The 17,309-nt window shown below is 35.6% G+C and overlaps 1 protein-coding gene and 3 long non-coding RNA genes across 12 annotated transcripts; 2 read left to right on the forward strand and 2 right to left on the reverse strand.

Moving 5' to 3' along the window:
* Positions 1 to 1,700: 1,700 nt before the first annotated feature.
* On the reverse strand, positions 1,701 to 5,776 carry LOC125205697. 8 transcript variants are annotated; one of them, XR_007173818.1, is made up of 7 exons: positions 4,899 to 5,776; positions 4,313 to 4,389; positions 4,139 to 4,223; positions 3,680 to 3,783; positions 3,401 to 3,597; positions 2,896 to 2,961; positions 1,701 to 2,156 (listed from the first exon to the last, which is right to left on the reverse strand). It is a non-coding gene; the product is annotated as an uncharacterized LOC125205697 (long non-coding RNA). The 8 variants fall into 8 exon arrangements; XR_007173816.1 differs by having other exon boundaries at positions 2,834 to 2,961; XR_007173820.1 differs by lacking the exon at positions 1,701 to 2,156 and having other exon boundaries at positions 2,349 to 2,961; positions 4,899 to 5,133; positions 5,425 to 5,776.
* Positions 5,777 to 6,787: 1,011 nt separating this feature from the next.
* Positions 6,788 to 10,367, reverse strand: LOC125205699. Of its 2 annotated transcripts, XR_007173824.1 has the most exons (4): positions 10,239 to 10,340; positions 8,995 to 9,114; positions 7,681 to 7,744; positions 6,788 to 7,000 (listed from the first exon to the last, which is right to left on the reverse strand). It is a non-coding gene; the product is annotated as an uncharacterized LOC125205699 (long non-coding RNA). The 2 variants fall into 2 exon arrangements; XR_007173823.1 differs by lacking the exon at positions 8,995 to 9,114 and having other exon boundaries at positions 10,239 to 10,367.
* A 274-nt stretch (positions 10,368 to 10,641) lies between these two features.
* LOC125205696 lies at positions 10,642 to 11,241 on the forward strand. The gene is made up of 2 exons (XR_007173814.1): positions 10,642 to 10,780; positions 11,032 to 11,241. It is a non-coding gene; the product is annotated as an uncharacterized LOC125205696 (long non-coding RNA).
* A 731-nt stretch (positions 11,242 to 11,972) lies between these two features.
* On the forward strand, positions 11,973 to 15,008 carry LOC125206165. The gene is made up of 6 exons (XM_048105453.1): positions 11,973 to 12,031; positions 12,273 to 12,399; positions 13,141 to 13,176; positions 14,099 to 14,180; positions 14,254 to 14,322; positions 14,414 to 15,008. Exons 1-6 carry the CDS (start codon positions 11,973 to 11,975, stop codon positions 14,914 to 14,916), a joined length of 876 nt encoding a protein of 291 aa, XP_047961410.1. The 3' UTR covers positions 14,917 to 15,008.
* The last annotated feature ends 2,301 nt before the right edge of the window (positions 15,009 to 17,309 follow it).

Raw genomic sequence — 17,309 nt, forward strand, 5'->3', positions numbered from 1 at the left:
ACACAATAGATGAAATACACACTACAAATTAAACACACTTGCACTATGCATGCATAACACTCACTACACACTCTATACACAAGTATAAACGCATTATACACACACTACATACACAAAGTTCACACAGTATACATGCACATCAAACACACTTACACAATACACAAAATACATTGCATGAAATACACAAAATATACTTAACACAAACACAACGCTACACACACATATACACACAATACCCACACTTCATACACTAAACAAAACATAATCTACACAAAATACACGCATTGCAAACACACAAACAAAAAATACACACGCAAACAAAAAACACACATAGCACACACATGCATACACAAAATAAATATATTGCAAACGGATACACACACTTTACACGCTTCACACTGCATAAAAACACACATTGCACATGATACCCACTACACACTATACACAAAATACACGCACAACCACTATACACAATATACACGCACAACCACTATACACAATATACACACATGCACGCACGCGCACGCACACAAATAAACACTACTATACAAACTACACCATATGCACCCACACTACACACTACATAAAATGCAAATAATACACCACGCTGCACACAATACACACTACACACTAAACATAAAATGCACATAATACATACGCATTGCACAAAATACAAAATACACACGTACACTACACATAAAACAAACATGGGTACAGAAAATAAACTCACTTTACACACACACTACATACGAAATACACACATTGCACACTATACATAAAATATACACATTTTATACACACTGCTGAAGTCACTGGTAGCTAGACTGTGTGCACAGTAAGGAATATCAAACTTCCTGAGTCCAGCGAATCCACTAGATCATAGGGTCTAGGAACTCACGGATCGTTGGAAGATCTCGGTCGTCGGACACACAGAATACTTCTTCAAAACCCTCAACCACGTATACTAAAATTAGCACAGGAAAGTAGGGATCGATCCCACAGAGATGAATGCGCAAATAAACATGTTCAAAGATTCGGGAACTATTTTTGTTGGCTGCTGCCACGCATTTTTAGGGTTGAGCTTTACTTCCTAGACATGGTAATAGAAATATGTTACCCTAACAGCTAGCTCTAGGCAGAAACAGGAAACATGCATATAAACCTGAACAAGCGAGACAATTACTAGATCTAAGAAAACTATTCCCTAAATTACCCAGACCTAAGAAAACAACTGAATGTGGGGACCATTTTCTGAAAAGGTAGAGTACGATTGAAAAGCTGCAAAATAACTAACTAAAGGACATACTAACGGCGACATCAACTTCTTCAACATTTACCAGGAAATAACCAGTTAAGAAACAGAGCAAAAACGTAAATCGACACTAAGCAGACGGAATTAAAAGCAGTAAAAATGAAGAACAGTTAAAACTAAGGCAGATCTACGGCTACTAGACGAGGTAAAACGAGAATGCAGAATTTAAACAACTAAATGAGACTTCAAACAAACAGATCCAGTCACAGGACGGTTAATCCACTCCGGATCCAAGCCATCCACAACCACCAAACATCATTCCCACCTCAGATTTTCACTGATCTACGTAGATTTCTCCGATCAACAACAGATTTCTCACAAACCAGCTTCAAACTCAGATCAACCAACAAAGATCAGCAAATCGATCCTAAAACAATACAACAAGATAAACGAAACATAAACAGAAATATCCATTGCAAAATACGAAATATCCAATGATAGAAACAACACAAAAGCCGAGCCTCGAACAACGAGGACTCGGTGAGTACCAAAAGTAGACAGAAAATAAAGGATAACTGTTTCTTCGCCTCCGTAGAGACGGTGTTGCACCCACACTTCCTATGAAACGAGAACCCCCCAGAAAATTTCCCCCAAATGAGTGTGTAGAAAAATAGAAACCTAAGCTAGGAGCTGGAAAAGGTGACGATCGTATCTCTCATGTTGTTTGCGTGCTCCTTTTTATAGTGGATAAAGCTTCTAGACTGTTCTTTGTGATTCCTATTTTGCCCTTCAAACGATGCTCTTCAGTCTAGTTGCTTTTCATCCTTCTGCTTAATTTTCCTTGCCATTTTCCTTCACCAGGTGATCTCTATCTTCTTCCTGGGGCTGGCATTTTCTCTACACACTTGGCTCAAAAAGGTTTGTTAGACCCAGGAAATCACAGAATTTATCCTTATAACCGATGCATGAAATTAGTCTTATCAACTGCACACACTATACACAAAGTATACACACAAAATACACATAATAAACAAAATATACGCACTTCAAAAATGTGCTACACACACTATAAACATAATAAAACAGACACACTACACACAAAATACACATACAACAAATACATCATTCACACCTTATAAACACACACACAAAACATATATTCGACGCCTTATAAACATGCACACTACACACAGTGACAGATCTAACGTGCAAGGAGGAGGGGCAAATGCCCTCCCTCAAAATTTCATATCTATGTATAAATTCTATTGTAGAAAAAAATTAATATTAGTTTCTTCTTTAAATGCCCCTCCTCAAACACTTCAAATATCTCCACATGTATTTTTGCCCCTTCTATGATCATTTTCTAGATCCGTCCCTGACTACACACATATACAAAATACATACACTACACTCACATATACACAAAATACAAACACCGCTAGCCACACTATACGAAAAATACATACATTGCAGTCATTGTACACATAACAAACAAATTTCACACACTATACACAAAATGCACACATTATACACAATATACATACATTATATGCACAAAATATACACTGCGCACACACATACATAAAATTAAGAGCCTGTTCAAGTAAGGGAGATTTGGTGACTTCATCACTGCCCACTCGCACCTTCTCGCACCTTCTAGTTTCACATTGTAAGCATCCGGTCTTTCTCACTACAACCCGTCAAGCAAGCTGCATTTGTAAACATAGGGAAATTGATTTAGATTGTTAAATAAAAAAGGTAAGCATAAACATAATCTTGATGTATCTAGGTAATCATAATGTATCTAGGTGTTGCCCTAGCTTTCTGCTCCCTACATAAATCAATCTTCTAGGATTTGCAATTTATTCGCTTCTCCTGTATGTCTCTATACATTAATGGATATCTGACCTAATTTGAATTTGCTATGTCGCCGTCGCACCACCACATCCCTAATATGCTATCTGACGTAAAGAAAAATTTGTCATGCAAGCAAATCCTCTAGTACAATTATGATTTCCCATAGTAGATCCCCAATGAGAATTTCCCTTCAATATAACTAATTATTTCCCGAATAATATACAACAAAAACTAAAGCTTTGGAAAGATGAGGACTAATTAAAGAGGATTGGGAAAAAGAACTACAGTTACCTTCATCACGAAAAACCTCGATGTTCTTTTGATTCTCAATTACAAGAAATGATGTTTCCCAGCCACAAAACTGCAGCAAGCATTTTGATGCGTTTCTAGTCATCGTTATAGAATCCAAGGCTACTCAAGGGGTGAAAACATATGCCAGAATTAATTTTTCCCACCAGTACATCAGTTTCTTTACTAAAGATTCAAACCTAAGACACAAAAGTGGTTGGTTGGTTGACTAATGAGTGAGTACGAGAAAAACAAATGGGTGTTTCAAGATCTATCATTTACCATAAGATTATGAAACTTTTGTTCATTATCAATGTTTGGGATCTGCAAACATTCACTCGGATTGAGATAGTTGTGTTCAGAAGCACTTCATAACCTCACCCTACCTGAAAAAATAACCATGGTTCCACAAAAGCTATAAATGTGTTTTTGACAATAAATGATTGTTTTATTAAGAGAAAAGTGCAATGACTTGTGCATCATCAATAATATACGTGTGCTTTGGTATGTTTTAAAGAAAATAGGTTCTTAACTATGAAACACCAACTATTAAGTAAAAATGATACAAACTGGTAACAAAGATTTTTTGTATGCCATAGATATAATAATGGAAAAAAGTATATCAGCGTAATCACCACATCCAAAAATATTTGAACCATTCCCATAATCTTCATTTATGTAAGAGAAAAAGGTTCAGATATAGGTCGAAAACTAAATAATGGGGAAAAGCTTAGTACAAACCTTGGAGACCAGAACGGACACCAGAGCAGAGCTTATAGAAAATGTGATAGGACCACTCTCCTTGGAACAACTGAACAATTCTTTACTGGTCAAATATGGAATAATGTCAATTCCAGTCAATCATAAATATGCAGACTAGGGAACAAACTCATTGATTTTGATATACATACTGACCTTTTCAAGGACTGCTCATAATTGAAGAGTTTGACATTGGATGTGCGCAAATAGCAGATCCATGTAAAAAAATATGACTAAGAACAGACAAAAATAATATCTTTACAAGGTTCAACTTGACCATTAAAAGAATGGATACAGGTCTAGCACCACACAAACTTAATATAAGAGCATACAAACTTTTTAAGAACTTGCTAAAGAACTCATGTAATAAACATAATATAAAGGGGTAAGTTTCATGCACAAGAAACTCAGCAAAATTCTAAACTAATGTGGTTAAAACAGAGAGCAATGCAAGTAGATCATATGTATGCTGAAAAAATATACAGAAACATGGAAATTCAATAGAGCTTCTCAAAAAAAACTTACAGAAATTCTAAACTAACAAATTGTTGCAATCATAACAGAATCTTAGCAACAAGCAACAACAGAATTCAACCAATCTTTGGGAGAGAAAAGAAATGGTAAACATTGACAAAGTTTTATTTTGCCTACTAGCAAGCATTCGAAAGTGGAAATGAATTCAATATAAATAATTATGATTGTCACATATTGAAAGGAAAAGGAGGAATTTTGTTTTCCTTACCGGCTGCTCGTCCCCTTCAATTAGGGCAGAGGATTACTTTTATACATGGGAATTGAAAACTTCCTCTTGAAAGAATTGAGGTAGGGCTGATTCTGTAGATGGTCCCCTCCTCTATAGATGTGGGCCAAATTGGGGAAAGAATTGTTGGGAATGGTGTGAATGGGCAGTGGTGTAGGAGTAGTGGCCGACTGCTAAAGGAGGAACCATCTTCTTCCCTCTTCTCTCTCTCGTACAACTGGAACAGTGGATGCACAGAAAGGAGAGAGCAGTGAAAAGGGTGGAGCTGAATAAGTGGTGGTTCCCTCTATGACTATTACATATCCAAACTCAAACTCAATATTCCATTGTTCTTAAATCACTTAACTGGAATCACGTAGTTAAAAACCGAACTTATCAGACAATAGCAAGTATCTTGGAATGTAGGGAATTAGGAAGGTACAAAGCATACTAAGGCATGCTCAATTTGCTACTATAACAAACACATAAAAAACACAAACAAAAGCAAGATACATGAGCAACCTCTTACCACACAAGGCCGTACATCCAAGTTGTGGATTAGTGTGGAAGACAACTCAAAACAAAAACCGACCAACAGATAAAAAGAAGAATACGTGAAAAGGAAGGGGGTCACCAGGTGTGCTGGGCAACTTTTGCACGTCACAGGATCTCTGGCATATCCTGGATCGAGCAGATATCTCTTCTTCCCTTAAATCTTCAGAACTGTGTCAGCCTCATTCCACTCCTATTTCAACTCCTTTTCTCCCTTGTCTCGGTTCTTGACTCTTTATCTTCTTTGTTTTCTTGCATCTCTTTCTTTCTTATCAGCCAACTTCCTCAGACCATTCCCTTCATCCACTCTCTTTTCCTTTTCACATTTAACTTAAACCAAGCACCAAACCAAAAAGTGGCAAATTAAGTTATTCACACAATTGAGAGAGATAGTTTACTGATGTATTTGAATTTTGAGAGAGATAGTTGGGAGACGCTGATGTATTTGAATTTTAAATTTAGACCGTTGCAATATTTTTTGGTTGCGTCATGGACTTGAGAGGAGGAGTTCTCATGTATAAGAAGAGAGAGAGATTTGGGAGATACTTAAATTTATTTTTTTAATTTTTATAACACTGAAAACAAAAGTTAGTTTAATAATATCTGCACATTTTTATTCCATTTCTTAAAAATATACCAAAAAACTAATATAAATAAAAAAATTGAAATTAAAGAAATTATACATTAAATGTACCAGATTGCCATTCAACTTCTTCTCCTTTGTCACTCCATTGATAAATTCTACATTTACCTGTAATCTTAATTATTGATTTCTCCCAAAATTTATTAATGTTTTTCCAGATTTATTTCTTTCGAGACCTTCTTAAATGGAAAGTGTATATAATACGATTCTTCATTTGATGAAAGTGTAGATACTACGATTTATGGAGGTCAATTTTATTGCATGGTTTTCATTTAAATGTTATAAATTAGTTATTCCATAAATATTTTATTTTATGTTACTTTTATGACTAAATCATGTTGTTGTTATGCTTTTCGTTATGTGCCATCCATCATCATTGTTTAAATTTTCAACTATGTTTTTTGCATATATTTGTAGCATATTTTGAAATAGGAAATATGATCTGATGATAACATTATTATGTTCTGATAGCATATTTACTCGTATGTACCTTTTTTATGTTCTATTATGACCTATTCCTAAGCAAATATTTGTCCAATCAATTACACATCTTCCTCTAATAGCATCATCTCTGTTACGACCGCATTTTGCTAAGGATAGCAGCGAAAGCGGGTAAACCGCGACTAATGAGAGGGATTAAAGAAGCGGGGAAAAGGGCTAGAACTTGAGAATTTGTACAAAGGCCAATGTCGATTGATATCATAGAAGCCAAGTATTTCATTACATGGTCTTGAAAAATAGAATAAACATCACCTCAAACAAATCAGAGTTGATGGTGAGGTTCTACAATTCTAAAAGCACAGCGGAATAAGTCCTTACAAAACGACTTCGTGTATGAAGACACGAATCGTTGGAAGATCAACTTGATAACATCGACTCCGATCATCACTCCATCCTCTTGACATTCAACCTGCATATTTATAAATACATGTAGGGCTGAGTACAAGAGTACTTAGTGGACACATGCCGAAAATCAAAACATACCATATATAGTTGTCAAGCCATCACAGTAGCACACGGGGGTTTTTCTTAAAAGGCCCGAGCTTACTAAGTTCTTTTGGGAGCTAAAAGTTCGACTGCAGACTAGGTTCTTTCATCATTCATAATTCATCATTCATCATTCATAATTCATCATTCATCATTCCATTCATTCATAAATCCATTCCATGCAATCATCAATCCATTCCATTCATTCATAAATCCTTTCCATTCATAAATCCATTCCATTCATAAATCCATTCCATTCGTGAATCCATTTCCATTCGTGAATCCATTCCATTCATAAATCCATTCCATTCGTGAATCCATTCGATTCGTGAATCCATTCCATGAAATTCAATTCCATGACATTCAATTTCATTTCACGACATTCAATTCCATGACATTCAATCCCATTTCATTCCATGATATTCAATCACATTCCATTCCATGACATTCAATTCAATTCCAGTCATCAAAACAAAATATTTATGGCATGACAACAATTTGAAAAGAATCATAGCTCCATTTTGAGAAAAGATGATTTTTCATAATTTTGCAAGTATTTGATTTATACCCAAACTAATGTGTTGGATATTAAAGAAAGCTCACCTGGTATGCTTATTCTTCAATTCAATTATTCGTTTTGACCTCACTTGCCCTTGAGCGATTTATCCTTTGAAAATACATAGCGATAATTAGTACTTGAACTATTTCGCCTTAGAAGAATGCATGCATCCTACTATTGGGTACCACTATATCTCAGTCTCGGCTTATAGGATTATCTAAATCCCACCTCGGCTTCATTACTTTGTAGAATTTATTTATTCATTTTACTAAATTCGGAGAAATTCCATAATCTTTAAAACAAATATACTTGAGCATTTAATAAAATATGGATTCTTGGAAAATCCCTTCTTAAATCTTTTCTTTGAATTTTTCTTAAGGCCGCCCATGACGTCGCGGGGCGACGCCGGTCTGCTTTCGGGTCTTCCACTTCATCACTTTCCATCTTTGGAAATTTACTAAATTATTTAGGAATTAATTAATTGAGCTCCAACTCAATCTTAAATTTATTCCAATCCATCATAAATAATCCTCGGCGCCATATTATTAAAATCTCAACTTATTTCTGTATTCATCAGCATGCATCGATCCACTATCCATTTATTCAGTCTAGCCCAAAACTTAAGCAACAATGGGGTAGCCAACACTTATATTCTAGCCCAAATAAATGGCCCTATTATTCACTAAAATAAAATGAGGCATCCCCAACTACATTCCTTTATCAACAAGAACCGGCCCACTTTCATAAATTAAAATCAACTTGGCCCAAGACTAAATAATTAAGTCCACTAAGAACTCAATAATACACTCCTCTTCTCCACCGAGAACTCCCTTTCTCTCAATCCCATTTCTTTGGGGTTTCTAAATTTCTTAATGGCGAATACTCAAGAAATAATTCAATATGACATGTAGAATTTGGAGCTTCAATGAACATAAACACCACACTTTTATCATTGTCAACCCCAGTACATATGTAACTCATACTGGTACCAAAGAGACAATGCCTCCATGATATTTCAATGGAATGTTGATTCATATCTACTCTTATCTTAGCACATATCATTGCAACTAATTCAGAGAATGAAACACATGAATTCAATACGATGGAGCCTCTCGTACGAGGTGGATCATAACCAATACCCACTTGAGGAAGTTGAACTATTCTACCACCCCAATATAAACTCACAAATACTGGCATCATTTCTGCATAAAAAAATATACAACATAATAACAATTAGGGACAATTTTTTTCTATAAACCCTAATTTAGTAAATTTGACAAGTTTGGCATTAGAAACCCTAATGTTATGCAATAAATGACGAATAAGTGAGAAATGTTGAAAGATTGAACAAAACTTACCGAAAAATAAGAGGAAATGGCCGGAAATCGGCGAGAATCGCCGAAAATCGCCCAACAAATCGCCTGCCCCTTTTCTTTCTTTCTCTCAAGCAGAATGAAGCTACTGCCTCTGCCTCGCGTCTGTTTTAAGTTCGAAGAAGAGACGCATGACGTTTATGCGTCTTACTATAAGACGCATGAGGTCTATGCGTCTTTTAATAAAATAAAATAAAAAACTCAAAGACGCATGAGATCTATACGTCTTATCCTAAAACGTGTGACGCTCGTGCGTTTTATTAAAAGGAGACGCATGACCTTAATACATCTCTCCAAAGTCGAATTTTAAAAATGTCCAGTACAAATATGAAACCTAACTTTTACTCTAGAAGAAAAAAAGAAATGCCCCCATTTCTTTAAACCTCCAATTGAATCAGGGGCGGCGCCTGGCGCCTCCCAATCCTCATCGGCGGAATCGCCGTTCCAATCTGTCGTCGGAGCTCCGCCGGCGCCAGCCGTCCCCCGGCCCTCTTCTCTATTTCTCTCTCAACTCTATTCACATCACATTTTCCCCAAATTAGAAACCCTTAATTTGAGGAGGAGCAGCGCCTCTCCTCCTTTCCGGCGAAATCGCACCTACCTCGATGAATTTCGGAGTTCCGCCGGCGTGCTGGCTCTCGCCAAAGGCCGGAGCTTTTCCGTCACTCGCCACCGAGCTCACCGCCGGTCCTCTCGTTTCCCGGTGAAGTCACCGACAGGGGAAAGGCGTCGCCTTTCGCCCTCCGCCTCTTCCTCCGTCGTGCGTGGAACTTAGGGTCGTCATCGCGCCTACGCCGTCAGCCTCGGCGAATGAAGCCGCTGACCGCCCCGCCTCTGCTGCGTCGGCACTCGCTTCGTCGCCGGACAGCCTCTGTCCTTAAGCCAAGTCCCTTTCCCCCTAGCCCCTTTACTTACTCCGTTAGTTCCGAGTTTGCGATTGACGATTCAGTTGGAAACTTGTGTGTTGCTGGAACAAGCTTGTTATTATCCTGCTATGCTAAGTGTTGCTTCTATGATTCTAAGAGTTTGGGCTTCACTAATATGAAATTATTCAATGTTTGCCAAGTGTTGGTGTTATCTATTGAAGCTTGCTACTGTTATGATTCTGGATTTAAGCATTTAGCCTGCTACTGATCTTGTAGTCAACACTTGTGTTACTAAGTTCTTGAACTATGTTGTGGCTGTTCTAATCATGATTCAAAGAGTAATGGGGTGTTGAGGGGGATTACCTTACTTGGTGAATCCTTAGTTTCTTGGCTGCCACTCCTTGCTCTTGCCACTGCTCCTCCTTGCTGAAATTCTTATGTTTGTGAAATTTTGGGTTGTCAAAATGGTGGAGGAAAAAGGGGGTGGGGAGGCAGTTTATATAGGCCTTTTGTGTTGGAAACTTGGGGGCAAAGCCTCCTATTTTTGGGGCTGCCAGCTTACTCTCTATTAAGTGCTAATCCAAATGCTGTTTCTAATTTGGTGAAATCTGGGGCTGCATCCTTGCTGTTTCATCAGCTTCGGTTTTGCGGAGGATCTACTTTGCTATTTTTGAGCCTAGGCGATGACCTCACTTTAGTAATCTCATTGTCTCTATTCTAAGATGGGGAGGTTTGAGAATGCTTGCTTCCTGCCCAAGCCTTGAACCTTGACAGCTTGTGTGATGATAAGGATTCTACAAATCCTAGCATTTTACTTCCTCCGTCCTGGCTAAGATGACAAATTGCTTAGCAAGCACGGGGTTTTAGGAGTTATTGGTTAAAGTGTTTAATTGGAGAGAGAGAAGGTGAGTGTAAGTATTAAAGTAGAGAGATAAAGAAAGATGGATATTTTAATAGGAGTGAAAAAAAGTGGTTGAGTGTATTAATTGGAGAGAGAAAGTTACCAAAAAAGGAAATGTGTCATCTTAGTTGGGACAAACTAAAAAGGAAAACGTGTCATCTTAAGCGGGACGGAGGGAATACTATTTTAGTGAAACTCCAACTCTAGTGCTTTGTGTGATCCATTTCTAATATCCTTCTTTGTGTTACTTTGCAGGGATCATGGCTGTCAAACTTGGAGCTTTGTGGGGGAGGAATCGAGGCGAAGAGAGGAAAAGAAGGATGTAATCTTTTGTATAGCTAGGAAGGGTAGAGTAGCTTGGGATGTGTTGTCCCTTCCATTTACATATTACAACTTGTATAGCATGTACCATTTGTATCTCCATCATTCTTGAAATAACACTCCTTGATTCCTATTTTCTCCAAACAAGCTATTCTCTGATATTTTTCTTTTGCATCCAATTTTCTTAATCTTCACAAATACTCCCTCCGTCCCACAAAGATAGTCCCACTTTGACCCGGCACGAGTTTTAAAAAATGTAATGAAAAGTGAGTTGAAAAAATTGGTGGGATGTGGGTCCTACTTTTAAAGTATTAGTTTTAAAATAAAATGTGAGTAGGAATGAGTTAGTGGAATACGGGGTCCACTATCAAAAATGGTAAGAGTGAAATGGGACGGACAAACTCTATGGAACGGACGGAAATGGAAAAATGGGACAATCTTTGTGGGACGGATGGAGTACTTTAATGTTTCCTTAATAAGAGCACCACATGTAATTCATTCTTGCACTTCGTTCCCAAAATAAAATACTTAGTATTCAAAGGTCGAGATCACACGATAGTCTAAAAATTACAAATTCACGCAGCTTCTAAAAGAAATTAATTATGCTACTAAGTCTGATTTATCTCAATAAAATTCAGGGTGTCACAATCTCCTTATTTGGTATGTTGTGGGTATGGTACGTTTGACACTTGACAGTTCCATCTTGGAATCCTCTTCAATTTTGACAATAAATTCAGGGGAAGGGAAGTAGGATCCATTCTTGAAAAAGAAGTAGTAAATTATGGAATCTGCGTTCAGTTCTTGAGAGAGAGAGAGGCTGCCTGATTTTGGGGGTTTCAATTGTGAAGAAGGGAGCGGCCTAACTGAGAGAAGATATGTGGGCCTTGTTTTTTGTTTCAAAATTGGGTAAGAAGTTTAATGTGAGTGATGGCGAGTACACTAAGGCTGTGTTTGGTATCCGGAATTCAACTCATGGAATTGGAATTGGAAGCTTCAATTCCAAATTTATTGTTTGGTATCCAAAATATATACAGATTTGGAATTGAATTGTAATTCCAAATTTTTGAATTCCTTGATTTCAATTCCAAATTTAAAATAAAGAATTTCAAACCCAACATCTCAATTCCACGGGTCACAAATTGAAAACACGCGGATCCTACCGGGTCAAACAAAAGAAACGGGTCACAAATCACTGTGCTTTGTTCTCGCCCTCTCTCTCTCTCTCTCTCTCTCTGCGACAGGCGGAACCCTAGTCTCCTCTTCATTGGAGAGCTTCCTCATCTCTTAACAATCGATCTTCAGGTATTATTTATTGCAGAAAATTCGAATTTCTTACCCCTTCATGTCCGTGCTTGATTTGTTTCAGTTTTGCTAGTATTTTATAGTTAAATCTCCATTTTTCTTCCAGATCCGTCGAACTTTTTGTTCAAATCGATTGTAGTTGTTGGTAATTGGTCTTTTTGGGTTTGGGGGTTTGTGTATTTTCGTATATATATAAATAAAAATGTGGATTGTTTTAGTTGGTCTTTGTGGATTGAGGTATTGTAGTTAAAGGATACCGTTTGCTTGGATGATTCAGTAGCAAAAGTCCTACAAATATTGCTTTCAAACATAAGTTCAGGTGCAATATTACCTACTTCAGAAAGGAACCATTTTTATGAGCTCCACACAACATTCACATGCACAGTTTTCCTTCAATATCTGTTATCTCATAATATCACCCTTTATGTACAAACTAACTACTACAAATTTAAGGATCTGTATACATAGAACTTATGTAAACATATATTCACTAAAAAGGCTATCAACTGGAATAATATATTTTCGAATCCATGATGAGTTGTCATTTGTCCATCTCTTATTGCTGGTTGCATGAGACTGGCCGGTGGGTTGTCTAAATGCTATGTATGTTCCACTTATAATTCCATTTTGATTAGGAATATAGCTTGCAAATGAAAATGACCTCTTTATGTATTGGTCCTATGATCATTTAGTTGTCAGTGTCACCCCAGTTTGCTAAAACTTTCTTTTGGTTTTATATAGGTGAGAGCCGCATATACCAGCAAAGCTAATAATAAGGTATGGTTGTTCATTATTCAAGTATTGTTTTCATTACTTTGTTATCCCTTGTCTAGAGGATTTTTTACAGCACTCTGCCAAACTTTAATTCGAAATGGATAAACTTTAATTGGTGCTTTTTTTTTTCTTTGCTTCATTTAATTGCAATGATTGATGATGCTTGTTGAGCACAAAAGTAGAGGGATATAGGAAAAGTTATCTATAAAAATTATCCTGCTAGTGATACATCTCAACATGTTTCATTTTCCATTGATAGCAAAGCCTTGTTCACTTCCATGTTCAATTTGATATAATGTTTTCCTTATAACTTTTTATTACCTTTTAACTTTAGTTTATGGATATCAACACATCTGGTTCGGGTGAAGAAAGTGACGATGAGAATTATTCTAGTAAGATATTCATTACTCATCAAGTTATGAATTTTGCTGCCTTAGTCGGTCAATGGCATGAATAACACATGGTGAAAGAACCAAGTTCCGACTTTGGCTTAGCACGAGAATTATATATAAGAAGACTTTATTATGGAAGTGACCGGGCTTGTAAGGATCAACTCAGACTGACTAGGCATTGCTTTACTGTATTATGTTCCAAGTTAAAAGAGTTGGGATTGAAAAAATCAAAAAATATCACAGTTGAAGAAGTAGTTGCCATGTTTTTGTATGTCCTCTCTTTTAATTTAACAAACCGTAAAGTTGGGTTTGATTTCGCAAGATCCGGAGAGACTGTTAGTCGATACTTCCATATAGTATTAAATGCTATATTAAAATTAGGAAGGCAATATATTGTCCAACGAGAAACAGTAATGGAAAGCTTCGAGGATGAAAAATGGGATTGGTTTGAAGTAAGTATTATTTCTAATTGTTTATTTTTTTTAAAATCAATTTAATAGTTATATTAATTAAATAGTACGTTCATGATGTAGAATTGTCTCGGAGCACTTGATGGAACACATGTTGAAGTAAGTGTTCCATTGAAAGATCAAGGAAGATATAGAAATAGAAAGGGTAGGTTGACAACCAATGTTTTGGCTGTGTGTTCTCGTGACTTGAAGTTTACTTATTTTACCGGGATGGGAAGGATCTGCAGCAGATAGCCCAGTATTACGAGATGCGCTTGTTAGAAAAGATCCATTCATAGTTCCCAAAGGTATGTTGTGATTAGAAAATTTTATTTTTTTCAATTTATTATACTCTTTAAGCCCTAAAAGAATAATCAAATTTCATTTTTTATCTCGTAGATGCGGGATATACGAATGGACCAAGCTTTCTAGCTCCTTATAGAGGTATCCGGTACCATCTCAATGAGTGGTACACTAGAGGCAATAATCCACAAAATCCTAAGGAGTTATACAACCTCAGGCATGCAACTGCTAGGAATGTGATTGAAAGAGCTTTTGGACTATTTAAAAAGCGATGGAAAATTCTTAGAGAAGTGTCTTTTTATGATGTCAAAACGCATGTGAAGATCATCAATGCTTGTGCTATTCTTCACAATCTTATTCGAGTAGAAGAGCCTAATGATCCATTATTGGCCGAGGTTGATGCTGAGATTCAAACAAGAGTTACTCATCAAGGTGATGATCATGATGAAGAGGAAGAGAGTCGTGATTATCATAATGAGATGGAAGAGACTCAACACTCAGATCGGATTACTACTATTCAAGTTACAAATGAGTGGACTAGGTTTAGGGATAGTCTAGCCGAAGCTATGTTTCTCCATTATCAAAATAGGCGAAACTAACTTTTAGGATGTTCTTATGAAACTATTGTAATCACTTGTTACGTATGGTTTACTTCTTGTTTGTTCCTAATTATTATCGACATTCATATCTATGTACTGGCATTCATATCTATGTACTGTTTTCATTGTTTTATGCAAGTTTGTTTTATATTGTGATTATATTTGTAGGTGTGAAGATTCTTGTAGTTTTTTTGTGTTACGATTATTGTTGTTTGTCACAAGGCACAGCCTTTCTCAGTCTCATATTACATTGATTTTTAGATGTCATATTACAACATTAGTATACTAGTACTTCTTTACTTATATTCTTTTACCACTTGAGTAGGATGAAGGAATAGTATTTTACAGAATGCAAATTGTTAATATCTATTTGAATAATATATGCATATGTATTGATATGATGAGAACTTTTAGATAATTATACTCCTATATAAGTATTACTCATCGTTATCTTTTTTATTATTATTGTTATTATATTAAGAATTATATATCATAGTCAATGGAAAATATTTTTGATCATTGGAATATAATAATTTTTTGTATCTGTTTATTCAACTTACATGAAGAATATAATATACATCGAGTGAGTGTGATTATTCTCAAAGATAGTTATTTTAAATAATAACTTGAGATACCAAACAAAACAAAGTATTTGAAATTATTTTAAGTATATCAAACAAAGAATTTGGAATTGAATTACAATTCTATATCAATTCTTTAAGTATACCAAACAAAGGATTTGGAATTGAATTGTAATTCAATTCCATTCAATTCAATTCCATAGAATTCCAATTCCAATTCAATTCCAATTCCGTGTACCAAACGGAGCCTAATTGTTTTGGGCAGAAAGGTCTATGAGTTAATTTAGGGTTGTAATAATTTATTTATTTTGGAACCAAGTCAAATACGGAGTAAGAGTTTAGACTGTTCTATTAAAAATGCCTTGGGCCCATTTATTTTTTATTGTTGGGCTGATTTTATTCTATCGTTAGACAGGGGATTAAACACGAAAAATAACGGTATTAATTAGTACGGCCTCCGCCGTACACAAAAAAATAGATATAGTGGTGCGTAACACCAATGGTGGATTCAAGAATTGATAATCGTAGGGTCAAATTAAAACATACTCCCTCCATCCCGCTTTAGCAGTCCCATTGACTTTTCTGCACTCATTTTGTAAAAATGATAATAAATAGTTAAAGTGGAGAAATAATAAAGTAAAAAAGAGAATAATATAGATAAGCATATAGATAAGCTCTTATCTATATTATTCTCTTTTTTACTTTATTATTTCTCCACTTTAACTATTTATTACTCCCTCCGTCCGCCATTAGGAGTCCCGGTCAATTTTACGCACTCCTTTTGTAAAAATGATAATAAATAGTTAAAGTGGAGAAATGGTTAAGTAAGAGAGAGAATAATGTTGACAAGAGTCTTCTTATCATTATTTTCTCTCCCACTTTACCATTTCTCCACTTTAACTATTTATTATCATTTTTACAAAATGAGTGCGCAAAAGTGACCGGGACTCCTAATGGCGGACGGAGGGAGTATCATTTTTGCAAAACGAGTGCAGAAAAGTCAATGAGACTGCTAAAGCGGGACGGAGGGAGTAATAAATAGTATAATAGTAAATATATTTCTGCAAAAATACATAACATATAAAATTACAATCTTATGTTATGCGGTATAGTTTACTTTTACGAATATCAATATTCTGAAAACGATTCAAAAATTTTTCATTGAAAATATTTGCAAACATGGTCTCCTTCTCATTGTATATCATCAAAATGTCATTCAACTAGTCATCTTTCAACTTATTTCGCAGCTTTGACTTCACAAATTTTATTATCGAAAATACTCTTTCAACAGATATTGTGTTGTTTTATCGCGATACTGATATAAAGTAAGACCAATTTAATCAATCGACAAACTAATGAGAAATAATATTCCCTTGAACAGAAGTAAGATACACGATCAATCCTCTATAAAATTTGTGATTTAGTTTCAATCTTTAATCTCTAATAATTTATCACAAGCTATAACATTCTGAAGTTAGTCTCATTAAGGATAAGGCAAACAAAACAATTAAATCTATAATAAAAAACTGAATGTTTAATGAATTCTTAATAGGCGTTAAACAAAGTCATTATGCTACAGAAGTAGTTTGTATTCTCGTGTATTAGTAGCGGCGTTAAACAAAGTCATTATGCTACAGAAGTAGTTTGTATTCTCGTGTATTAGTAGCGACTAGTATTAACCCTCGCGCTATGCGCGACTTAAATATTTTGGTTTTATTATTTTGATATTGTAAATAAACTAAATGAAATAATAAATAATATCATTATATAAGATTAAAAATTAAAATGTATTGTATATATATCTCAGTTTTA

The sequence above is a fragment of the Salvia hispanica genome, chromosome 2, assembly GCF_023119035.1.
Source record: "Salvia hispanica cultivar TCC Black 2014 chromosome 2, UniMelb_Shisp_WGS_1.0, whole genome shotgun sequence".
In the NCBI taxonomy this organism is placed as follows: Eukaryota; Viridiplantae; Streptophyta; class Magnoliopsida; order Lamiales; family Lamiaceae; genus Salvia; species Salvia hispanica.

Bases quoted from the DNA above. Each gene is read 5' to 3' on its own strand.
- LOC125206165 (XM_048105453.1), top strand. From the start codon at position 11,973: ATGTGGGCCTTGTTTTTTGTTTCAAAATTGGGTAAGAAGTTTAATGTG. The intron at 14,181-14,253 runs GTAGGTTGACAA...CGGGATGGGAAG, and splicing joins AAGATATAGAAATAGAAAGG to GATCTGCAGCAGATAGCCCA. The intron at 14,323-14,413 runs GTATGTTGTGAT...TTTATCTCGTAG, and splicing joins TCCATTCATAGTTCCCAAAG to ATGCGGGATATACGAATGGA.